The sequence below is a fragment of the Mustela nivalis genome, assembly GCF_964662115.1.
Source record: "Mustela nivalis genome assembly, chromosome: 19".
Classification (NCBI taxonomy): Eukaryota; Metazoa; Chordata; class Mammalia; order Carnivora; family Mustelidae; genus Mustela; species Mustela nivalis.
The window spans coordinates 22,627,063-22,652,743 of NC_139038.1; the positions used below are offsets into that span (position 1 = coordinate 22,627,063).

Here is a 25,681-nt window from a genome sequence, read left to right on the forward strand (position 1 = left end):
TTATTTATTTTTTTGACAGAGAGAGATCACAAGTAGGCAGAGAGACAGTCAGAGAGAGAGGAGGAAGCAGGTTCCCTGTGGAGCAGAGAGCCCAATGTGGGGCTCGATCCCAGGACCCTGGGATCATGACCTGAGCCGAAAGCAGAGGCCTTAACCCACTGAGCCACCCAGGCGCCCCAAAATTTCCACTCTTTATTTAAGAAGTAGTCAACCTTAGGGGTGCCTTGGTGGCTCAGTGGGTTAAAGCCTCTGCCTTCGGCTCAGGTCCAGGGTCCTGGGGTCAAGCCCCACATCAGGCTCTCTGCTCAGCAGGCAGCCTACTTTCTCCTCTCTCTCTGCCTGTCTCTCTGCCTACTTGGGATCTCTGTCTGTCAGATAAATAAATAAAAATCTTAAAAAAAAAAAAAAGTAGTCAACCCTAGGGGCACCTGGGTGGCTCATTTGGTTAAGCCTCTGACTCTTGATTTTGGCTCAGGTCATGGCCCGAGTCTGTCCAACTCCACACTCAGTGGGGAGTCTGCTTGGGATTCTCTCTCTCCCTCTCCATCTGCCCCTGCTCCCCCCACACACAATTTCTCTCTCTCTCAAATAAATAAATAAATAAATAAATATTTTTAAAAAAGTGGTGGTCAATCCTAGATATCTAACACCTCAACGGGAATTTTTCTTCATGAAGACCCGGGAAAGGAAACTAATATTTATCACAGTTTCAATGGGCACCATACATTGCACTGAGCTATTTATCGTAAATCCTAGAGGCTTCAGATTTGAGTTAAAGCTGTATTTACCTGAGGATAAACTGGTAAATGTATTCCCAACCACTGTATATTTAAAGTAATAATTTAATAATAATAGTACTATGGAAAAATTATAAACATACTCGTATTATAGCAAGGTAATTTAGTGAGCTATGGATTCATAGTTTGTTCCTGGGGATTTTTCCCTCCCTTGCTCTGAGGAGAAAATCAGACTTTGTGTTCTCTCACTTGAAGGGGCTTGGCTGGTATGGAAAAAAGCAGAAGTAACTTCGAAACAACCGCCATTTCTGGCTTTGTTCTCCAAAATATTATTTGCCGTGCGACATTGGTTGGGTCATCTCTGAGGTTGAGGGGATAAAGAAAAGTATCTCAGATGGAGGGGAAGCAAGAGGCTCCAGGACCAGAGGTGGGCGGGAACCTGGGAGGTCCTCCTCCCCCTTACTGGCCCACCATCCCACCTCTTTCAACACCTGGGTAGGTGGCAGTGCCCCCAGGGGAAATGACCTCATGGGCTATTTGGGCTGTGGCCTGGGGTTCTAGCTTAGCCAAGGCTCCACTGCTCAGCACTAGAGCAGCCGAGCCACTTAAAGCCATTTATCTTTAAAAACCCAACACATGGACTCAGGTGGTGGGGCTAGCCACAGTGATCCAAGGGCCAGACCTGAGAGCTTTCACAGACCCAGCATCCACTAATGGCTGAGCTGACACTTCCAACAGGTCCACTGAGCTGTTAGGGCTCCCAGGCCTTTCATGTGATGTAGAAAAACCCACAAAGTACTGGGACTTTCCTGGCATTGAGCTTGCTGGGCCTGTCCCACCAAACTTTCTTTCTCCTTTTGCAGTTGAAGAAACTGAGATTCTTGGGAGTGAGGTCAAACAGTTAGCAAGTAGTGGGGGGACAAGTCACCCTCCAGTTTTTCTGGTGCTGGAAACATGTGTATAATCACCCCAGAGTACGATGTCTCCCTCTATTAGCTGGGGTGCTTTCAGCTGTACTGTGTCACCAAATGAGATGGTCCAAGCATGTGTATACGTACGGCATGGGACTCTTCTTTTTCTCTGAGTCTCCATTCCATTGCCTCAGAGTTGGCTGGATTTTTAGTAATGGTCACCTCCTTGGGATTTCAAGAGGGCTTCCTAGAGCTTCTGAAGCTATGGCCATCTTTGTTGACATGCAACATGGAAAAGCAAGTTTGCTTCTCCAGCATTTCAACCCAAAGCACAGGATTGAGTCTTTTTAGCTTTAGTGATTGGCTTCACTGATGAGGTTGGTGGTCAAGATGAACATTTCTCCTTGACCCTCACATGCCCTCTTCTGATCCTCTAAGTGCCATGATGCCCAAGAGGCTGCCATTGAGGTCACTCCCTGAGAACACTCCTGTTAACATGCCCAGATGTTCCCAAGGAGGGTAGCCCCTTTAGCATGTAGCTGGGCTCATCAGGTTGACTGTCTATCAACTGGCAATGTCAGACATTTTGTGCAGGGGTGGGGGAAGGGGTCCGTGGCAGCTCCGACCTCTGGGGACTCCAGTTCTGCTGACTTTGGCTCATTTATCAGAGCACCAAAAAATGCTAAAGAGACTAATAATATGCACCGCTGAATAAAAATAAGGGGTAGATATGGGCATAAGAACTCACATCTCAGAGTATCTTATTTCCAAAGGACGTGGCACCGTTCAGAAGCGTTCTGAGCCTTGACACTGGTTCCTTGTGCTAAAGCGCAAGATTGGTCCAGTTTTCAGTCTGATGATTGATTTGGCCCTGAACCAATCACTAGCAGTTTAGTGATGTGGGGGCCACTGATCTGGCCTCAGTTACAGGCTCCACCCCTTGAGCCTGAGGTTGGTTAGTTTCCAAAGCATAGCAGGGTGTCATGAGGATGGGGGTGTGGGTGTTGTGTAACTCCCTTAGACAGTGTCACTGCACTATTGCCTCAAGAAAGGGAATGGCTGACTGGGGGGAGGGGGAAGGTGGGGGTGTGGAGGGGTGTGGAGGGGATTCCACTGCTCTCTTCATGTATCTGAGAGTTTGAGAAGCTTCCTGGGGAAGAATTCATGCTAAAAGTGTGTGTTTGGGCTCAGAGATAATGGGTTGGAGGTGAGACCTCTGAGACCAGCCCTATATTATCTTCCCACCATCTCCCCCTCCACTCCTGCTTAGACAGAGCCTTGAGCCTTGGAGACAGGGAGGTATTTTACGAATCCCAACCCGAGCTGATGGCAGATGTTTAATGGACTGAGCCACCCACACGTCCCGAGACAGGCTTTTAAATCTAGACCTGACACCAAACCCTATATTCCTTCCATTACATTTTATCCAGCCCCCTCTAGAACCAGGGACCCTGTACCTCCTGGTGTCCAGAGACTTTGACTGGCAGTAACCCCAGTATCTGGTAATAGACATCAAAAGGTGTCCCTGAGGGGGGCACCTGGGTGACTCAGTCAGTTGAGCATCCAACTCTTCATTTCAGCTCAGGTCATGAACACAGGGTTGTGAGGCTGAGCCCCGTTTGGGCTCCACGCTGGGTGGGGAGCAAGCTTGAGATTCTCTCTTCCCTGCCCCTCCACCCTTAAAAAAAAAAAAAAAAAAAAAGTGTCCCCGAGGGACACCTGGCTGGGTCATTTGGTGGAGTGTGCAACTCTTGGTCTTGGGTCATGAATTCAAGCCTCACATTGGGTGTAGAGATTAATTAAAAAAAAAAAAATGGGGGGTGGTTCCTGGGTGGCTTAGTTAAGCGGCTGCCTTCCAGGTCCTGATCCCAGAGTCCTGGGACTTGGGATCCACCTTGGGCTCCCTGTTCATCCAGAGTCTGCTTCTCCCTCTCCTTCTGCTCTTCCCCTGCTCGTGCTCTCTCTGTCTCTGTCAGTCTCTCAAATAAATAAATAAAATCTTTAAAATAAACAAATAAAATCTTTAAAAAAAAATAAAATCTATAAAAAAAAATTAACCTAGAGATTTCCCTCACACTCTTCCCATTCTCTTGCTGCGTTCCTGATTTCTCACCGGCTCTCGATCTCCAGGGTGGAGGTGCTTGGTTGGCTGTACTCCGTAACTAGGTTCAAGGTGATGGGCACTGCGTCTATCCAGCAGGCCTTCCCAAATGAGATCCTGGCCCCAGGGAACATCCCATTTCGATGTTTCCATCCCTTATCCCTGATCTCACACCACTAGACATTCTCCACGTCTCAACACATTAATCATCTTTTCCAGTGTCTTTAGCAAAGTTCTGGTTCCCTCCCATTCCACCTTCTCCTGTGGCTAACAAGGAGGACTGACACATTATCACACAGAACTCCCTCAGCTCTTTGGATTTCTTTGTTACTGACCCAATGCCAGGAGGCTGCCAAATGGAATCTGGCCATCCCAGGCTGAATTAATGAAGGCATAGGACCCAGAACCTGGGAGGTGGACTTGGATCAGTCCTCATCGGGTAAGAACATTCAGTTCTGGGAGGAAGGTTGCCAAAGGCAGCCAGTTCGCAGGAGATTGTCCAGAGCGAGAGGCCGAAAGCCAAGATGTATGAGTAACATTCAAAGAATTGAGGTTGTCTGGCTGAAGCAGAGATGACTCAGGAGGAGGTGGCTCCCAAACATGGCTGCAGGGACCTGGAGGGGGACCGTTCAGGAGCTGGGTCCCCTGCACTCCAGAATTCCTTTTTCTGCTATCCACAGGACAGGGCCTCTGATACTCCCTGACTTCCCTCTGAGTTCTCTACCCCCTCCCCCTCTCCCTCCCCTTACTAAACTCTCAGCAACTTTCCCCTCTTCTCAAACCTACCATCCTGCTCTCCTCTCGTTTTTGCAAATGATTGTTCCTCTTCTCCTAGGAAAATCAAGGCCAGGAGGGAAAAAAATTCTCTACTCCACCAACTAATTAGTATTTGACCTTATCTGTTTCTCCTCCTTCTGGTCTTTCGGAAAAGGGACTGGACTCCCTCCAAGATGATTTCTTCCACCCAGACTCTGGGGTCCGTCCATCAACCTCGTGCTTATTCCTTCATCTCCCACTCTGCTGGCTCTTTTTCCTTCTCCTATACCGAAGGCCAGGCCTCAGACATAAGCTCAACCAAATCTTCATTCCTTACCGAGGTACCCAGGAGACGCAGTCAGTTGAGCATACCATTCTTGGTTTCAGCTCAGGTTGTGATCTCAGGGTTGTGAGACTGAGCCCCATGTTGGGACTCTGTGCTCAGTGGGAAGTCTGCTGGAGAGTTTCTCCCTCTGCCCCTCCCGTTCATGCTTGCTCTCTCTCTCAAATAAATAAGTAAATCTTAAAATCAAAAACAAAAAACCTCAGGCCATACCATAGTCTGTCGGTGCTATTGAAGACACTGTCACATAATAGGTTGAACCATATGAAATTGCCTTTTCCCGGCAATAACTTTATTGAGATATGATTCACATACCCTACAATTCACACACCGAAAGTATACAACTCATGGACACCTGTAACTAATAGAACATTATGTGTGTCCACTATATTGCAATTAAAAAAAAAAGCCTACTATTCAGTGGTTTCTAGTATACAGAGTTGTGTAAGCATCACAATCAATTTTAGAACATTTTTATCACCCCAAAAAGAAACCCCAATATCCTTTTTTTTTTTTAAAGGTTTTATTTATTTATTTATTTGACAGACAGAGATCACAAGTAGGCAGAGAGGCAGGCACAGAGAGACAGAGAGAGGAGGAAGCAGGCTCCCTGCTGAGCACAGAGCCCGATGCGGGACTCAATCCCAAGACCCTGGGATCATGACCTGAGCTGAAGGCAGCGGCTTAACCCACTGAGCCACCCAGGTGCCCCGAAACCCCAATATCCTTTAACTGTCATCTCCCAGGCCCCCAACTCCCTATCCCTACTGTAGGCGAGCACTAATTTACACATCTCTATGGATTTGCCTATTCTGAACATTTCATATAAATGGAGTCATATAATCATGTGACTTTTTTTTCCTGCCTGGCTTCTTTCCCTTAGCGTAATGTTTTCAAGATTCATTCACGTTGTAGTGTGTGTCAGTAATTCATCCCTCCTCCCTTTTTAAAGATTTATTTCTTCATTTATTTGAGAGAGAGAGAAAGTGCACACACAAGCAGGGGAAAGGGGAAACAGAGGGAGAGATAGAGAAGCAGATTCCTCACTGAGCAGGAAACCGGACAGGGAGCTCAGTCATGACCTGAGATCATGACCTGGGCTGAAGGCAGCCGTTTAACCAACCCAAGCATCCCCAGTACATCAACCCTTTTTATGGTCAAATAATGTTCCATTGAATGGATATACTCCATTTGTTTATGCACTCATCAGTTGATAGACATTTGGGATATTTCTACTTCTTGACAATTACGAACAGAACCCCTGAATACATTTATTCAAAGTTCTTGTGTGGATAAATGTTTTCATTTCTCTTAGGTAGATACTTAGACAAGGAGTTGATAAATCCATATGGTAACCATGTTTAACTTTTTGAGGAACTGCTACACTGTTTTCCAAAGTGGCCAAACCATTTTATGTTTCCATCAACAGTATGTAAGTTTCCAACTTCTCCACATTCTTACCAGTCCTTGTTATTATCTTTTTAATTACAATTCTAGAGTGATGAGTGATATCTCATTGTGGCTTTGATTTACACTTCCTTAGTGACTAATGACGTTGAACAAATTTTCATGTGCTATTGGCCATTCATATATTTTCTTGGTGGATTGTTCATACTGATCCTTTGCACATTTCTTATTTGGGTTATGTATCTTTTTATGCTTGAGTTATAAGAGTTCCTTATATTTAATTTCTAGAGACAAGTCCCTCATCAAACACAGGTGTTGCAAAGGTTTTCTTAAATTATATGGTTGTCTTTTCAGTTTCTTGATAGTGTCCTTAGATGCACCAAACTTTCTAATTTTGATGAGGTCCAGCTGATTTAATTAATCTATTTTGTTGTGTTGCTTGTGCTTTTGGTGTCATATCTAAGAAACCATTGCCAAATCTGAGATCATAAAGATTTACCCTATATTTTCTTCTAAGAGGTTTATAGTTTTTAGCCCTTACACTGAGGCCTTTGATTCATATGGAGTTAAGGTTTGTATGTAGCATGAGATATGGATCAAGTTTCATTCTTTCACATTTGTGTGTGTGTGTGTGTGTGTGTGTTTTAAGATTTTTCGACAGCAAAAGAAGGAGAGAGAGAGCAGAAGCAGGGGGAGTGGGAGAGGGAGAAACAGCCTTCCCACCCAGCAGGGAGCCCAATAGCTGACCTTTAATGACTGAGCAACCCAGGTGCCCCCATTCTTTCACATAAGAATATCCTGTTGTGGGGCGCCTGGGTGGCTCAGTGGGTTAAAGCCTCTGCCTTCCTCTCAGGTCATGATCCCAGGGTCCTGGGATCGAGCCCCACATTGCGCTCTCTGCTCGGCAGGGAACCTGCTTCCTCCTCTCTCTCTGCCTGCCTCTCCGCCTACTTGTGATCTCTGTCTGTCAAATAAATAAATAAAATCTTTAGAAAAAAAAAAAAACCAAGCAGAATATCCTGTTGTCCTCACACCATTTGTTGAAAAGACTACTCTTTTCCCTATTAAACTGTTTTAACACCCTTGTTGAAAATCAATTGATCATAAATGTGAGGGTTTACATCTGTATTCTCAATGTTATTCCATTGATCTACGTGTCTATCCTTGCATTAGTGTCAAATTGTTTAAATTACTATGTTTTGTGGTAACTTTTAAAATCGAGAAAAGAGTCTTCCAACTTTGTTCTTTTTCGAGATGCTTATAGCTATTCTGGGTCCCTTGCATTTCCATATAAATTTCAGGATTGGCTTGTCAATTTCTATAAAGAATATAGCTGAGATTCCAATACAGACTGTGTTATATCTCTTGATCAAGTTGAGGAGTGTTGCCACCTTAAAAATATTGAGTCTTTTGCATGTCTTTCCATTATTTAAATCTTTTCTGATGTAATTGCTATTTTTGTAATTCCAAAACAGTTGAGTATTTGCAGTTTGGTATGGTTCAACTTCACATACAGTGAAAAGAAAATCTTTCAAACTTTTCCACAAAGCCAGCATAATGTTGATACACAAATCAAAATTAATAGCACCTTCAAACCATAGTGTACCACAACCTGTTAGCAAGGAGGGTGGTGGTTTCCTGTGGGGAGGGGTGTAGGGTTGAAGCAGGGAGGAGGATGTGGGGATCTTCTGGGGGTGGAGTTGCATATGTGTTATTAACTTTTATAGCAGTTCATCCAGCTTTGCACTTTTTGCTCCATAAATACATGTTTGTTTGTTTGTGTAAGATTTTATTCATTTTTGTGTGCCCACAAGCAAGGGGGAGGAGCAGAGGGAGAAGCAGACTCCCTACTGAGCAGGGAGCCTGACACAGGGCTCAATCCCAGGACACTGAGATCATGACCTGAGCCAAAGGCAGATGCTTTAACCCGACTAAGCCAGCCGGGTATCCGTGGTTGATTGTTTCTAAAGGAGGGGACAAAGACAGAAATAAGCTAAGAAAGTTGCCAAGTGGGCAATCGGGAGATCTAGAACTTGAACCAGACAGTGTGACTCTCAAATTCTTTGTCATACAGACTCGGTTTTTTTTTTGTTGTTGTTTAAGATTTTATTTATTTATTTGACAGAGAGACACAGTGAGAGAGGGAACACAAGCACAGGGAGTGGGAGAGGGAGAAGCAGGCTTCCCATGGAGCAGAGAACCCAACGCAGCCCGATCCCAGGACCCTGCAATGACGACATGAGCTAAAGGCAGATGCCCAACGACTGAGCCACCCAAGTGCCTCTTTTTTTTTTTTTTTGAGATTTTATTTATTTGCAGAGAGAGAGAGCACAAGCAGGAGGAGTGGCAGGCAGAGACAGAGGGAGAAGCAGACTCTTGCTAAGAAGGAAGCCTGATGTGGGACTTGATCCCAGGACCCTGAGATCATGGCCTGAGCTGAAGGCAGACACTTAAAGGACTGAGCCACCCAGGTGTCCCTGTCACACTGACTCTTTATTGATATTATAGGAACCCTTAATACTGTCTACAGGAGAATGACCACATGACCCTTTTTAGAGACTTGAAGAGAGTTTAATAAATTTCAACCTCCATCACTGACATGATAAAAAACATTTCAGTTATAAAATGCATCATGTTTAGAATGGATGCTAGAAGCATTTTCCATTAAAGCTGGCAACGAGATAAGAGGAATATACTGCCACTATTATTTAACACTATTCTAGATGTAAGAAGATTTAAAAATAAGTTTAATAATTCCAATGTAAAGATAATCTGATAATTATTTTTAAGTAGCAGAATTGTATATCTAGATAATCCAAGAGTACTAATTGAAAGTCTCTCATAAACAGTGAATTTAGTTAGAAAGGTAGTTGGTTATAAATACCCCCAAATCAAAGGCATTACTATGTTTCAGAGAAAAGCTAGGAAAAAAGAAAAAAAGAAAGAAAGAAAATATTGTACTTAAAAAAGGGCCAACACCAACCATTACCACATCAGCAACAACAAAAATTAAGGAAAATGAAAGAAGAAGCAAATGGAAAACATACCCTGTTCACGATTAAGATTTGATGGTGTAAAGTTGTGCAATTTCACAACACTAAACTTTACATTAACTTTGTATCAAAAAAGTACGTTATGAGGGTTTTTTTGGAAGTTGACTCACTGAGTCTAAAGTTCAAATGGAAAAATAAACAAGTGAGACTAGCCAGGAAAATTCTGAAAACGGAAAGTAATAAAGAAGGAGTAACCCTAGTAGGTATCAAGCATACTATAAAAGCTGTGTTTATGAAAAAAGTTTGGTACTTGTACATGAAGAGAAAGGCACGTTAACAAAACAGATTAGAATCTAGAAATCAACCCAGATATATTTGAGAAGCTGGTATATGGTAAAGCTGTTTACGAATCAGGGAGGAGGACGCGTGGTGGCTCGGTCAGTTGTCCAACTCTTGATTTTGGCTCAGGCCATGACCTCAGGGTTGTGCGATTGAGCCCTACATAAGGCTTCATGCTGGACATGGAGCCTGCTTAAGGTTCTCTCTCTCTGCCTCTCTATCCTCTTGCATATACACACATGCATACACACACTCTCTCTCTCTAAAACAATTTTTTAAAATAGCTGCACAGTACAAAAATAGCACAGACTAGGGGCGCCTGGATGGCTTAGTCATTAAGTGCCTGCCTTCAGCTCAGGTCATGATCTCAGGGTCCTGGGATCAAGCCCTGTGCCAGGCTTCCTGCTCAGTCTGCTTCTACCTCTCCCTCTTCCTCAGCCGCTTCCCCCTGCTCCTGCTCTCTCTTCGCCTTGCTCCCTCTGTCTCTCTTACTCTCTCTCAAATAAATAAATAAAATCTTTTAAAAAATAACACACACTAAGTTTAAAAGGTAGGTACCAAGCTAGAATAGTTTTAAAATCCAGTTTTAAAATAGTTTTAAAATCCAGACAACAGATTAAAAAAGCCAAGTTCCTCAATATACAAAGAACTTTTAGAAATAAAAAGGGAAATAAGAATAGCTTTAAAATTGGACAAAGAGGGCGCCTGGGTGGCTCAGTGGGTTAAGCCGCTGCCTTCAGCTCAGGTCATGATCTCAGGGTCCTGGGATCGAGTCCCGCATCGGGCTCTCTGCTCAGCAGGGAGCCTGCTTCCCTCTCTCTCTCTCTGCCTGCCTCTCCATCTACTTGTGATTTCTCTCTGTCAAATAAATAAATAAAAAATAAAAATAAAAATAAAAAAAAATAAATAAAAAAAAAATAAAATTGGACAAAGATTATAAAGATATAGCTCAAAAGAACCACAAATTGCTTATAAACACATAGACTCTTTCTCAGCCTCACTCGTGACTCAATAAATATCAATTTAAATGAGATAACAGATTGGCAGAGACATAGGTGTTTCATAGTGCCCCAAATGAGTAACGAAATAGGTGCTTTCATAAATTGCTGACAAGAGTATAAATTGGCACAATCTTTCTGAAAGGCATTTTGGTAATATTTATTATATTCTTAAATGTTCATATCCTTTGACCCAACTAGTCTACTTCTATGAATCTATGTCCCAGAGATCTCAGTTATGTAAACAAAGGTGTAAATAGAATAATTTTCTTTAACCATCACAACCTAACAGAAAAGCTGGAAGTACAGAAAAAGCACTTTTTTCTGGAACTAACTGCTGACACAATCTGGAAATAGACCCCAATACATGCCTCATCACCCTGGAATAAGTCATATTTCCTACAAGCTAGGAAATTCTCCTCAAACACAACCGCTGAAATTAGGAAATTACCATTGATGTTATCTAATCTAAGCTCATAATTATCTTTTTTTTTTTTTTTGAAGATTTTATTTATTTATTGGACAGAGACAGAGAGAGAACACAGGCAGGGGAGTGAGAGATGGAGAAACAGCCTCCCCGCTGAGCAGGGATTTTTTTCCCCCCTCAAGCAGGGCTCAATCCTAGAACCCTGGGATCATGACCTGAGCCAAAGGCAGATGCTTAACAACTGAGACACCCAGGCTCCCCTAAGCGCATGATTATCTTAATAATGCCTTTTTAGCAAAGGGATGCAGCTGAGAATCCCAACATTGCTTTTTTTTTTTTTTTTTAAGATTTTATTTATGTATTTGAGAGAGAGAGTGAGCTTGAGAGTGAGCAAGGGGAGGGACAGGGAGAGGGAGAAGCAGACTCCACGATGAGCAGGGAGCCCGATGTGCTATTCCATCTCAGAACCCTGACATCGTGGCCTGTGCTGAAGTCAAGAGTCAGCTGCTCAGTCTGCCGAGCCGCCAAGGCACCCCTCCAATATTGCTTTTAGTTGCTTTATCTTTCATCTCTTTCAAGCACAAACAGCTCTTCAGTCTTTCCTTGACGTTCATTAACCTTGACACTTGAAAGAATCACAAGCCAGTTATTCTGAAGAACGTGCCACAGTCTTGCTGATCTGAGCTTTCCTCACGAAAGGTTATGCATCTTTGAGAGGAACAGAGCTGCCGCTTCTTCTCACTGCATCCGTCCAAGTGCTGCTGGATTTTGAGGTGTCCCATTCCTGACCACATTCCCTTTGATGACTCTGTTAAGGTGGTGTCTCTCAGGCTTCTCTGTCGTAAAGTTACTCTTTTCTCTTTAAGCGTCTTGTGGGAGGTGTTTTGATATTATATAAATGTCCCATTTCTTCTCAGACTTTTTGTTTGTAGACATGGCCTATTGCATGTTTAAAAATGTATCATCTGGTAAGTTTTGACAAATGTATATAGCTGGGAATCCATCACCACAATCAAGGTAATAAACCCCCATCACCCCCAGAAGTTTCCTCCTGCCTTTTTGTAATCTTTCTCTCTCTCCTTTCCTGCATCTTCCCCATCCCCAACCAAGCACTGATCTACTTTCGATTGCTATAGAATAAGTTACATTATCTAGAATTTTATTTAAATTGCGTGATAGTTTCTTCTTTCTTGGGGTCTGAGTTCTATCAGCATAATTATTTTATTTTATTTTATTTTATTTTTAAATTATTATTATTTTTTTATTTGACAAACGGAGATCACAAGTAGACAGAGAGGCAGGCAGAGAGAGAGAGGGAAGTAGGCTCCCGGCTGAGCAGAGAGCCTGATGTGGGGCTCGATCCCAGGACCCTGGGATCATGACCTGAGCCGAAGGCAGAGGCTTTAACCCACTGAGCCACCCAGGTGCCCCAGCATAATTATTTTAAAATTCATCCATGTTGTGTACAACAATAGTTCATTCCTCTTAAGTGCCAAAGAATATTCCATTTTATGGATATACACCAATTTGTTTCCGCTGTTGATGGATAATCACGTTGTTCCTAGTTTGGGGGTATTATAAATAAAACTTCCATAAGTGTTCACACACAAATCTTTGTATGAAAACATGTTTTCTTGTCTCTTGGGTACGTGGCTAGGTCATATGTTAGGTGTGTGCTTATTTTCTTAAGAAACAATCAAAATGGGGGCACCTGGGTGGCTCAGTGGGTTAAGCCTCTGCCTTTGGCTCAGGTCATGATCCCAGGGTCGTGGGATGGAGCCTCACATGGGACTCTCTGCTCAGCAGGGAGCCTGCTTCCCCCCCCCCCCCGCCTGCCTCTCTGCCTACTTGTGATCTCTGTCTGTCAAATAAATAAATAAATAAATAAATAAATAAATAAATAAAACCTTAAAAAAAAAAGAATCAAAATGGCTTTCCATATTAATTGAATGATTTTACGTCCCCCCCCCCCCCCGCAGCAGTGTGTGGGAGCTATAGATGTTTCTCATCTTCACCAGCAATAGGAAGGCCAATCCGTTTAATTTTGAACACTCTTACAGGTGTGTGGTATTATCTTGTGGTGGTTTTAATTTGCATTTCCCTAGATAAACTAAAAATGTTGAGCATTTGGGTATCTTATGTATTGAAGTGTCTGTTCAAATTTTTGGCCTGTTTAAAAAAGAGGTTTTCTTCTTATTGAGTATTGTATCTCCTTTGTATATTCTGGATGCAAATTCTTTATTGGATACGTGATTGGCTGCATGCATAGGTCAAAACTTGTGTCCCAGTCAGTGGCCTGTTTTTTCGTTCTCCGAACAGTGTCTTTTGAAACACAGAATTTCTTAATTTTTATGTGTTATAGATCGTGTTTCTGCTAACTAGGAAATCATTGCCCAAATCAAGGTCACAAAAATTTCTCCTAAATGTTCTTCTAGAAATTCTGTAGTTTTTGTTTTCATATGTAGGCATAGGAAATGTTTTGAGTTTATTTTTGTATATGATTCAAGGTATGAGTTGAGGTACTATTTCATCCATATGGACATCCAGCAGAATTGTTTTAAAATATAAAAATGCTTTCAATGCGACATTTCTCTATCCAAATGAATGGACTGAGAGTGAAGAAGATTGGCCCTCAAGGAAAAAGCAGGATGCCATTATCATTTGGTCCATTCATAGAAAAAAAATCAGGAAACAGTAATTGATTTTTTGGTGAAAGATTCTATTTTTAAATAATTTCTATATCCAACATGGGACTGGAACATACAACCCCGAGATCAAGAGTTGCGTGCTCTACCAACTGAGCCAGCTAGGCACCCCAATAACTGATTATTTTAACAGTGAATTTCTGAGCAACCTGGTAAGGGGCAGAAGTGCCCACTTTCTTCTCAACAAAACAGTGAAGGTACCTGGTAGGTCTGACAGAAAACAAGTGCCTTATAGAAAGAACGTTGTTTGCAGCTGTAAGATAAAGCAAAACCCAGCAGATCTAAGAAGCCAAGCAGATGTTTAGATGAATCTAATTCATGCTGACAGTCAAGATGGTAACAAGGAAATACCTGGGAGAACAATGATGCTCCTTGACACTCGTTATGGAATTGCTTAGAACAAAGACATTCATTCTTCATCATTCAACAAGTATTAATTCAATGTTTAATACCTCCGGGGCACAGCTGTACGTCCTAGGGAATACAACGCTGAACCCAACAGACAGGTCCCCACTCTCTGGGGCCCTCCATGCCAGCAAGGTCTGAATAAAATGAATTATCTCATGAGAACCTGTGCAATTCCAGCCATAAATGCTCACAGGGTTCTTTCCAGAGGGCTGAGTTTCCACCGGAATAGGAGGGGACAAGAGTCAGAGAAGTCTAAGTTAGTACTGGCACTTGAATCCCATCTATGTTGTTATGAGGTCCAGAGAATCCCAGGAAGGCTCATCAAAACATTTGAACCAGGCTTTGAGGTCGGAGTTTGTTAGGTAGACAATAAGGGAGGTGTTCCACTCAGAAGAAATAACATGTTCAAGTCATAGAGGCATTGAAAAACATGAGAGAGTAGGAATGACTCAGTATCACTGGAACACAAAATAAGAGTTCTAAGAAATTGGGCAGGCTTGGTTAGTAAGAAGTCTAGAAGGGCCTTTTGTGCTAGGCAAGGGATTTCCGATAGTATCCTATAGAATATAATGAGCCATTCAGGAATTTTAAGCAGCCAAAATACCTGAGGAATGGAGGCATTGTGATAGATGCTAAAGATACAGTGAGAAGAAGGCAGACATGGTCCTTGCTCTTCTGGAGCTTACAAAGAATCCAGAGAATCAAAGCTTAAACAAATAATGACAGAAATACTATATAACAAATGTGCTTGTGCTATTAAAGGAGTAGAGAATGCCTTTAGAATATGTCATTGGGACACCTAACAGGTGGTGGTCAGAAAGTCCTTCCTGGGTGTGGTATACAGGTGTTGGAGAGCCAGTGGGAGGTTAGCAGTGGGCTGGGTCAAGGAGCTGGGCATCTTTTAGAAAGTGAAAGACGGGCCCTTGGATTACCTGGACTTAAGAGCAGGGGGAATGAAAAGAGAGGCCATTGAGGAGGCACCACAGACCATGTTAAAGAGGTTAGGCTTTGAATCAAGAGCCTTAGAAAGTCTTTGAATTATTTTAAGCTGCAGAGTAAGATGATTAAGTTTTCATTTGAAGAAAAAGTCGTAAAGGATGCTACATGGAGAATTATTTCAAGAGGTAAAGAGGGAACATGTGCAGTCCTGGCCAAGGGTGTGGAGCAACAGAACTCTTCTCAGGACTGGAATGGTAACCTGGTATAACCACTTTGGAAACGTTCTAGAGTTTCTCATAGAGTTAAGCTCTCCTATACACTTCTCCTGTGATTCAGTAGTTGTGTTCCTAGCTATTTATCCAAGAGAAATAAAAACATATGTCGAATGTCCCCAAAAAGAGATGTGTACAAGAGTGTTCTTAGCAGCTGGATTCATGATAACCCCAAACTGGAAATAACTCAAATGTCAATCAATGGAAGATGGTGAACAATGGAATACTTGTCAGTAATAAAAAGAAACACACTTCTGATACTTTCAACATCAATGTCGCTGCCAGATATTGAGCAAGAGAAGCCAGGCACAGAGGATAGATACATTGTATGACTCCATTTATGTAAGTTCTAGAACTGACAATACTCATTTATGAGGATATAAGTCAGAAGCACAGTTTTCTGGTGTCCTGTGTATGCGTGTGTGGCCAGTAGCAGATGAGCGACTGAAAAGGGTCCTGAGGGAATATTCTGCGGTGATTCACATGTCCTATGTATTGACTGTGGTAATGGTTACATGTGTGTATTTATTTGCCAAAACTCATTGAATTTTTCACTTCACATGGGTACATTTTATTTTATATAAACTATACCATGACCAAAAAATAAAAGAGGGAGAAAGGAAAGAATTTGTGGAGTTTTTAGTGAGGTTGCAGTGAAGAAACAGAAGACGGGAAATATACAAGTTTGGAGATGGAATAATTTATTGATGCATTGGGTGAGGGAGACGGAAAAGTCAAAACTGACTCCTAGGTTTCTGGGCCTCTCGGTGACTAGTAGTGTTATTACTGAGCTGAGGAAAACTGTCCCCTTGGGGATATGTTTGTGTGTAGTGGGGGAAGGGAACGGAGCAGGAGGAAGGAGGCTCAGCTTTGACATGTCAGTCTGAGAAGTCGGGGAGGCATCACTTGGCCCCATTACGCTACAGTTATCCCTTTTTTCCTCCTCCCTCACTGGTTTCTTCCCCGGAGTACCAAACTTCCTCAAGAATATTCTCATTCCATAGCAGTGGTTCTCAATAAAATAATACCTCACCTCCATTCCTCAGAGGGTTTGGGGAAACCATTAAAAGTGGTTTCAGTTGTCACAAAGTGGTGGTGGTGGTGTGCTAAGATTCAGTGGATAGGAGCTGTGGATGCTGGAGAGTCCCACAAAACGGAAATTCCCTCTCTCGTCCTGGACACTCACACAGGCAGAAGGTGTGTTTATAATTATCCAAAGACCTAACTCCTTACGTTTTTCAGTTTTAATAGACCCTAACATTAATACAATTACCACGTCGACTGAAGGAGAATTACCGTCTAGTTGTTTCAGAACTTGCGAGTTGTTTTGTAGTCTAGAAAAATTTTGCCTCCAGTATCACCTCAGTTCTTGGTGTGTGAGTAATCAATGTGACACCACCATATCAGTCTGCATTTGTAGTAGGGATTCTACACAGAGCTGCTAGCATCTGCCTGTTTTACTGAGGTTTCCAGTGGAGACCATTCCCAGACATTTCCCAGTGTCTGGTGAAAGACATTTTATTTTATACTTACGGTTCCCTTATTTCTCTCTCTCTCTTTTTAAAGATTTTATTTATTTATTTGACAGAGAGAGACACAGGGAGAGAGGAAACACAAGCAGGGGGAACAGTAGGGGGAGAGGGAGAAGCAGGCTTCCCTCCAAGCAGGGAGCCCTATGTGGGGCTTGATCGCCCGATCTTGGGATCATGACCTGAGCCGAAGACAGATGCTTAACCACCCAGATGCCCTCTCTTATTTCTCTTTTAAATCAGAGATAATTCATTATATACATATTTTGAAATTATGTGTTAGGTGGATTATATTATCTATGATGATCATTTGTGGATAGTAAGGGGTGGTATTAAAAAATATAAAATAGGGGCGCCTGGGTGGCTCAGTGGGTTAAAGCCTCTGCCTTTGGCTCAGGTCATGATCCCAGGGTCCTGGGATCGAGTCCCGCATCGGGCTCTCTGCTCAGCGGGGAGCCTGCTTCCTCCTCTCTCTCTGCCTGCCTCTCTGCCTATTTGTGATCTCTCTGTCAAATAAATAAATAAATAAAATCTTTAAAAAAAGTCCTGCAGAGTCTACTATGCTTGAGATAAACCAGTTTACAATGTAGGGGTTAGGGACATGGGCTCAGGAGCCAAATTGCTTGGTTTTACTACCACAATTTATGTGACTTTGAGCAGGTTATTTATCCTCATCTGTAAAATGGGAATCACATTCGTACCTCGTGGAGCCATGGGAGGAAAACAATGAATGTTTAGTTAATATTTGTAAAGCACTTAGAACAATGCATGCCTGACACATAAGTGCCAAATAAATTTTAACAAAATAAATACTCTCTCCAGGAAATCTAATTCATGTTCATGCCTTCAACTCCCATCTACACATTATTGTGAAAAATTTTCTAAATTTAAGAATATTCTGAGTGAGCTTTGCCTAAAAAAAATACATATATAGATATATCATGATGACATTTGGTAAAGACTTGGGAGGGAAAAAAAAATCATTTTCTTTCAAGTACATAATTTCCTAAGTCAAGGTAGTCATTTACACCTCCCAGTGAGATAAAGAAGAGAGGGTTGGAGAACATTTATGTTCTGGTAACCTCAGAAACCAAAGAAACAAGCACCTAAAGAAGAAAGACAAATGGAGAAAGGGTCTTATTTAAATTTAAATTTAAATTTAAATTTGTACAGCCTGCTTCTTATTATGCTAAGAAGTGAGAAGCTTTCTGAGATAGTTACAGCTTATTTCATAAAAAGTTATCGTTGGAAAGGCATTTCATGTTATATCCAAATTCTCAAACTGTAAACTTCAACAGTGAGCCATACAAAATATTCTAATATTCATTGAATCTAGGGACTCTGCTTGTTGTAGGAAATGGCATTTGCTTACTTCAATGAGCAGTGGTAATGAAACCCATTACTCTATATACGAGATCTCGTTTCTGGTTTTGTTCTGAATTGATTATGTGAGTAAAATAAAAATGGTGGCTCCAGAGGATTTAAAGCCAAATGCAGTACAAAGTTTGTTCATCCATAAGGAAGATGCCCAGATGTAAATTCCAGCCTGAGAACTTTCCTCTCCTATTCCCTGGGTCCTGGTTGGCTGTCTCTCAGCCTTCAGCTCTCAGGTGAAGCCTGACATTTTCTTTCTTTTTTTTAAGAATTTATTTATTTATTTGACACAAAGAGAGAGAGAGAGGTCACAAGGAGGCAGAGAGGCAGGCAGAGAGCGGGGAAATAGGCTCTCCGCCAAGCAGAGAGCCCGATGCTGGGTTCGATCCCAGGACTCTGAGACTATGACCTGAGCCAAAGGCAGAGGCCCAACCCACTGAGCCACCCAGGTGCCCCAAAGCCTGACATTTTCAAAGAAACTTCCTTTGGCTACGTAATCTATGTGATGTTCCTTTGTTTTACACTTGCTTAGAACAACATTCCTTCTTTGCACTTGTTTGTAATTATACACTTTATAGTTTGATTAAATATATATATATATATATATATATATCTGTCCCATTAGATTTAATCCACCAAAGTAGTTCCTCACAAAAGGCAGAGTAAAAGGTCCATACAGTAGGTGCTCAAAAATTATTTCTTGCATGGGTGATCTGTCATTTTGGCATTCTGGGGTATACATGTGAGATACAGGCTAAGGCTAGGAGTCTGAAAAGCATCTCTATTTAAACAGTATTTAGATATAAGAGAATGTATGAGATCATCCATCCCAAGGAGAAAGTGCAGAGACATGGGGAAGACGTCTGGAACGGAGCCTTGGGGATCCCGACATTTATTTGGTATAAATTGGGAGATGTTGGTAAAGGATACAAAAAAAAAAAAAAGAAAAGAAAAGAAAGGATAGAGAGGTAAAAAGAAATTCAGGGAGGGGCACCTGGGTAGCTCAGTGGGTTGGGCCTCTGCCTTCGTTTCCAGTTGTGATCTCAGGGTCCTGGGATCGAGTCCCCGAATCAGAGCTCTCTGCTCAGTGGGGAGCCTGCTCTCCCCCCACCCCCACCCCAAGTGCCTGCTTCTCTGCCTACTTGTAATCTCTCTCGCTCTGTCAAATAAATAAGTAAAATCTAAAAAAAAAAAAAAAATTCAGGGAGAGTGGGCTGCCAAGGCAGCCAAGAGAAGAGACTCTCAAAAGAAGGCAGGAGTGACCCGTTGCAGAAATACAGCTAAGAGCTAAGTCAAGACCGGTTAGGAATATTACCATTGAGTTTGACAGCTTCAGGGTCATTTGTGGCATTGATATGAGCGATTTGGGTGGATGAATAGCAATGTCAGGTGAAAGTGGACAGCAACTGGAAGTAGCTGGCATAGAGCACTTTTCTAACACTTTCCAAGAAGCTTTTCTAAGAAGGAGAGCAGAAAAAAGGAGCTGTGGAGGAGTGAGGCTCCATCCGCTGGTTTTTGTTGTTGTTGTTTTATTTGTTTATTTACTTTACTTTAACATCTTTATTGTTTTAAGAAAATTGTCTACATAAATTTCAGAATGGTCTGCAAATCCATTCAAAGAAATAAGCCATGTCTCCAAGTGAGGAGCAAGACACATTTTTAAGAAAATCATTTGAAGGCACCTGGGTGGCTCAGTGGGTTAAGCCTCTGCCTTCGGCTCAGGTCATGATCTCAGGGTCCTGGGATCGGGTCCCACATCGGGCTCTCTGCTCAGCAGGGAGCCTGCTTCCTCCTCTCTCTCTCTCCCTCTGCCTGCCTCTCCCCCTACTTGAGATCTCTGTCAAATAAATAATCTTAAAAAAAAAATCATTTGAACATATATCTTCTTTGAAATAAGGTATTATTACCATACAGTGTTATATTAGTATCAGGTGTAGAATATGATTCGATTCAACAGTTCTGAGTAATGTACATTACTCAGTGCTCATCATGATACATGTACTCTTAATCCCCTTCACCCATTTCACCTATCCCTTTGCCCTGTTTTGTGTGTTTTCTTTTTTTAAATTTTAATTCCCGTATAGTTAATATACATATACAATGTAATGATTCAACAATTCTTTTTTTTTTTTTTAAGATTTTATTTATTGGATAGAGAGAGACATATCAAAAGAGAAAGAGAGAGAGAGATAGAGAGAGAGAGAGAGAACACAAGCAGGGGGAAGCGGAAGGCAGATGCTCAACCGAGTGAGCCACCCAGGCACCCCTGATTCAACAATTCTATATGTTAGTCAGTGCTCATTGTGTTAAATATTTTTTTTTAATGGAAGTTACCAGAATATGTATGATAATGCGAAATAGAAAGAGAGACTACTTTTTCAGTAAAGGGAAATGATAATAAGAAGACAACATTCCTTAGAAGGTTACTGATAAGGAATCCCTGCTGGTCTTACAAGGTCATTCTTCTTTGATCTACCTCTATGCATAAGAGCTCATTAAAAAGTGATTAGCATGGCTTCATAAGGCAGCCCTGGAGGGGTTATGTCAAATCACACTGGAAAGATCTCCAAGAAATCCTACCTTCTCAACTTCCCTGGGGCTGGGAATTAGTTCTACGGTTTCCCAATCTTAGGTGCTAATGGCATTTTGGTTCAGATACTCTTGTATTGTGGGGCTGTGCTTTGCATTGTAGGATGTTTAGCAGAACCCCTGACTTCTACCCAGTAGATACCAGTAGCATCCAGTTATGACAACCAAAAACCAGGCATAGCTATATGTCCCAATGGACAACCAGTGGGTTATTCAAACCTAAGGAAGTTTAATTAAAAAAAAAAAATCATGGGGCGCCTGGGGGGCACAAGGGGTTAAACCTCTGCCTTTGGCTCAGGTCATGATCTCAGGGTCCTGGGATAAAGCCCTGCATAGGGCTCTCTGCTTGGCTGGGAGCCTGCTTCCTCCTCTCTCTCTCTGCCTGCCTCTCTGCCTACTTGTGATCTCTGTCAAATAAATAAATAAAATCTTTTTTTAAAAAATCAGGTAATCTTAACAGCTCTGTAAATACTGATAAATAGTTTTTATGGTGTTATGCTGTCATGGAAAATTATTCATAAACCTGGCATGAAAGCACACTGTGCTATACACACATGTTCATATCTTCTAACTTCTAAAAAAATGATATAATTTTTAACATTTCAAGTAGAAAGAACCATTAAAAAAAAAAAAACAAACCAAACCAAATATATCTATGTATGGAACTTAGCGATGATGGCCAGAAAAGAAGTCACTTAGCATTTATTTGGTGCCCTTTCATTTCACGTTGTGTAAATCCATTTTTTTTTTTTAACACTTTATTTGACAGACAGAAAGTGCACAAGCAGGGGGGAGAGCCAGAGGGAGAGGGAGAAGCAGGCTCCCCACTGAGGAGGAGGTCCCACAAAGACTTAATTCCAGGCCCCCAAGATCAGGACCCGGAGATCATGACCTGAGCCAAAATCAAGAATCTGATGCTTAACTGACTAAGCCACCCGGGCGCCCCACATGACTTTTTTTTTAAGATTTTATTTTTGGGGTGCCTAGATGGCTCAGTCGGTTAAGTGTTGTTTTCTTGATTTTGGCAGGGGTCATGATCTCAGGCGCAGTGCTGGGCTTGGAGCCTACCTAAGATTTTCTGTCTCCCCCTGTCCTTCCCTTCTCCCTCTGGCCCTCTGTTAAAAGAAATTTTATTTTTTAATCTCTACACTCAATGTGGGACACCAATTTACAACCCCAAGATCAAGAGTCACATGCTCCACCAAGTGAACAAGCCAGGCACTCCTATAAACCTGGTTTTAAAAAATTTTGTGTGTGCGTGGGGGGAGGAGGGGTGTTTTAACATGCTCATTGTACAAAAATGAAACAAAATAAAAAAGCCAGATAAAATTAAAATCCGCCGAATACCATCAGTTAACATTTTGGTGCATGTGCTTTAGGACTTTCTGTGCATTCTTTCATTTATTCATTAACCTATTTATTACACATCTCCCTCAGAGAGGATAAGAACCGGGCAGTGAAGGGAGGTTTTGTTTTTTTAATGCGGGAGATTTGGGCATGTTTGAAATCCCATGGAAAGAAAGACTTAGTTTAGAAAGAGGAAAACAGGATGATCCTTAGAGTGAGGTCTCGGAGAAGGAATGGATTTTAACCATCCAAAGGCGGGATCATCTTTTGATTAGGAGGAAAAAAAAAAAAAAAGGCTTTTGGAGAGGACGGAAAGAAGATCCACATATACACACGAACACATGTATCTTATTGTATCTACGTGCAAGTATATTGCTGTATCTACCTGTAGGTATGTATGACTCCCCCACGGACACTTCGATATTTTTCCTTTACTGCACGTCTGTATCGTATGGTAGCTACATGTTTCCTACCGTGGAAGCGAGTTTGGAACCGCTTTTTCACTTATTCTATTGTAACCACTTTCCCCCCCGCCGTTCCTCTTCTTCCCCATCATTTTTGCAGTACCCTAACGCACGCCAGGAACTCAGTTTTTAAAGCCACCTCGGAGTGTTGGACATTTTGGACGTTTACCAATTTTTCACCGTCCTCATCCCCGGGACTTAACATGTTGACGGGGAAATATTTGTCGATGTCCGGGATTGTTTTCGGAACAGAAATTCATGCCAGGGGAATTGCTGAGTCAAACGGTCTGCAAAATTCGGTGGATAAAAATCGCTTTTAAGCCTCACAGTCCGCCTCAGGTATGCATTCTTTACCTGAGGAGGAAGCAGAGGAGCAGAGAGGTTAAATAATTGGCCCAAGGTCAAAAATAATTACAAGGGCCGGATTTCAAAAGCCGCGCGAGCTCATCTTGCTGCGGCAGGGGTAGAATTTGCGGTTTAGCCCTTTTTTTTTTTTTTTTTTTCTTTTTTGGTGTGTTTCGGTGGGGGAGGGGCCGGGCGGCAGGGAAGGAAACTTGTGTCGCAGCAAAGAAGGAGAAGGAGGAGGGGCGGGACTCCAGTCGGATCGCAGCCGGCCGCGGCGACGGAGGCTGGGCCCGGGGCTCGGCGGGCCCCCAGCCGCTGTGCAAGGCGCCTCGGAGGCGGTGACGCTCCCCTCAGGGAGGTCCGGCGGCCGACCGCTAGCCGCACCCGGGTGGTTGCCAAGGGCCTGCCCCGGCTGCGGGGTTAGTTGCTAGGGCCTCCATCTTGAGGCCGGTGGCCGCGGCGGCCCCGGAAGGGGTTGCCGAACAGGGCATTCACTTCCGGTCTGGGGCCTGCGGCGGCGGCGGTGGCGGCGGCGGCGGCAGCGGGTCGGTGTAGAAAATGGCGCTGGTGCAGCGGCTCGGGCCTCTCCCCGCGGCGCTGCGGAGGGCTTGAGGCTCGCGAGCCTCACTCGCCGCGCCCCACTTGCTCGTGCACTTTACACACATGAGGTGAGTGGGGCGGGGGCCTCCCTCCAGGCGGGAGGAGCCTGGGGCGCTGCCGCAGGGCCCGCGACTGCGGGCGGCGGCGGCGGCAGCGGCGGCGGCGGGCGTCCCCGAGACTTCGGGCCCCGGCGCGGGGGGCGGTGTAGGGGCGCCGCTGCGGAGGCCGGGCGGGAGGCCCGGAGGGGCCGCGCTGCGCCGCTGGGGCCGGGCCGGGGGCTGCGGCTCGCCCGCGCCTCCTGCCCGCAGTCCGGGCTGCAGCCCCGCAGCTTTGTGAGCACCCCCGGGCTCCCCTCCCCTCCCCCATCCGCCCCGGCGCGAGCCTCTGCCGCAGCGGCTCCGTTTTCACGCGCATCTCTCTCTCCTCTCTCTCTCTCTCTTTTTTCTTTTCTCTTGCAGAGAATTGGAAGCTAAAGCTACCAAAGACGTAGAAAGGAATCTTAGCAGGTAAGATGGGCGAGCTTCCGTCTGTCGCCCCATTAATCGTGTATTTCCACTCGGGTTCGTCCTTTCTGGGTTTAGAAGTTCCCCCGTGTCATTTTCTTTTCGCACGCAGGGAATAGGCATTCGGGAGAAGAGGCCGGAGGGAATATTGTATGGAGGGATTGCGGGGAGATGCGTAATTACGCGTGTGTTCTTTTCTTTGGGGGAAGAAAAAACAGCGAAAAGCAATTCTTGTAAACTTAGTTAAAGCATTCTCAACCTTTTAGAATTTAATTAGGGGACTTGTGCATTAATTACTATTGTAAATGGTTGCAGGCATTGTGTGACTCATGATTGAGGCGGCCCTTATGGCGGGCTGTCAAACTGTTTTGGCTTCCCCGTTATTACTTTGTAACTCAAATTGTTGCCTTTATAAGAAGATACTATGTTCGCATTTTCCCCCCCCCAACACATTGTAGTCAGGCAGATTCTGTTGCACTGGAAACAGTTTTGCCCTTGAACTTTACCGAGCATAAACTGCGTTTTGTTTTCTTTTGAAACTACATTTGTGTCTGTGTTCGGTGTGTGTTCTTTTTATCAACTGGTAAAATAATTAAAAAATCTGTTCCCATTAAATGCTTATCGTTTCTGCTGGGCCTGAGTGTTTTTGCACTGGTAACTTAAATCTCCACCACAAAGGGAGTTTTTTGATTTTTAAACGTAGCCTTTGTGGAAAGGATTAGCTTTAGCTAGCTGTAACTGCTTAAAGCATCAGAGCATTGCATTATATTTAACTCTTTTTCAAATTCATTTTCCTACGGTCTTGTCTTTATTGGCCGTTTTCTTTCGAATCATATGGGGAAACTCAGAGAAACTTCTGGATGAACCTTTTATCAGTGAGCAGCTTTCTTTTTCACTTGGACAGGATAAAATAAAATCTCTCCTATCTTAAGTCTTAAATGTAGTTTGTCCTTCACGATTGTAAGTTTTACGTTTAAGGTGAGGTTAATAACACTCAGTTCAAATCATGTGAATATTTTTCACCATATAAAATCATCCCAAATTGCTGGTCTTTTGAGTTTTATAGATACTAATCTGGTAACGAGATAGTTTAAAAAAATCTTCTCAGTGGGTGAAGGGTGGGCATCACTGGCTTACCAAATAAGAGATTTTCTTATAATTATCATTTCTTAAAATTATGGGGACTGGTTTAAGGAAATTAAGCCTGACATGACTGATAAAACAACTGTTCTTTAGACATTTAGTAATTTTTGTTGTCAAAAGCTTAAAAAAAAATGTTAAGATATGAGACCATTAAAGAAAACAGATTGAATTTTCAGCAGCAGAAGGGAGCTTGGGGTCTATTTCTCCTTCCATTTTTGCTTTGTTAGGTAACTATATCAGTATATTTTCTATGGAGGTTTTCTGGGGCTTAATTAAACATTGCCTTTACCAGGTATAATTTTCATGTGCTATTACAGTTGGAGAGAATGTAGAGTCTCTATGTAAGTTATGTATTAGAGTTTGAATCCCAGCCCTGCCACTTACAGTATGACCTTGATTCTTGGCAAATCACTTAGCCTCTGTATGTAATCTAAAAAATGAGATTTGGACT

General features: G+C 42.9%; 1 protein-coding gene across 30 annotated transcripts in view; it reads left to right on the forward strand.

The window, feature by feature from the left end:
* Positions 1–25,681, forward strand: part of TNRC6A (trinucleotide repeat containing adaptor 6A) — a 198,385-nt gene that overhangs the window by 72,692 nt on the left and 100,012 nt on the right. For 8 of the 30 annotated variants that reach the window (XM_082714754.1, XM_082714756.1, XM_082714773.1 and 5 more), the window contains exon 3: positions 24,043–24,090. In XM_082714754.1, the coding sequence (XP_082570880.1) occupies positions 24,043–24,090 (48 nt within the window). Of the gene's footprint in view, positions 1–22,291; positions 22,567–23,085; positions 23,653–24,042; positions 24,091–25,681 lie in introns of those variants that run through there. The other 22 variants (XM_082714765.1, XM_082714774.1, XM_082714767.1 and 19 more) reach the window with 8 other exon arrangements.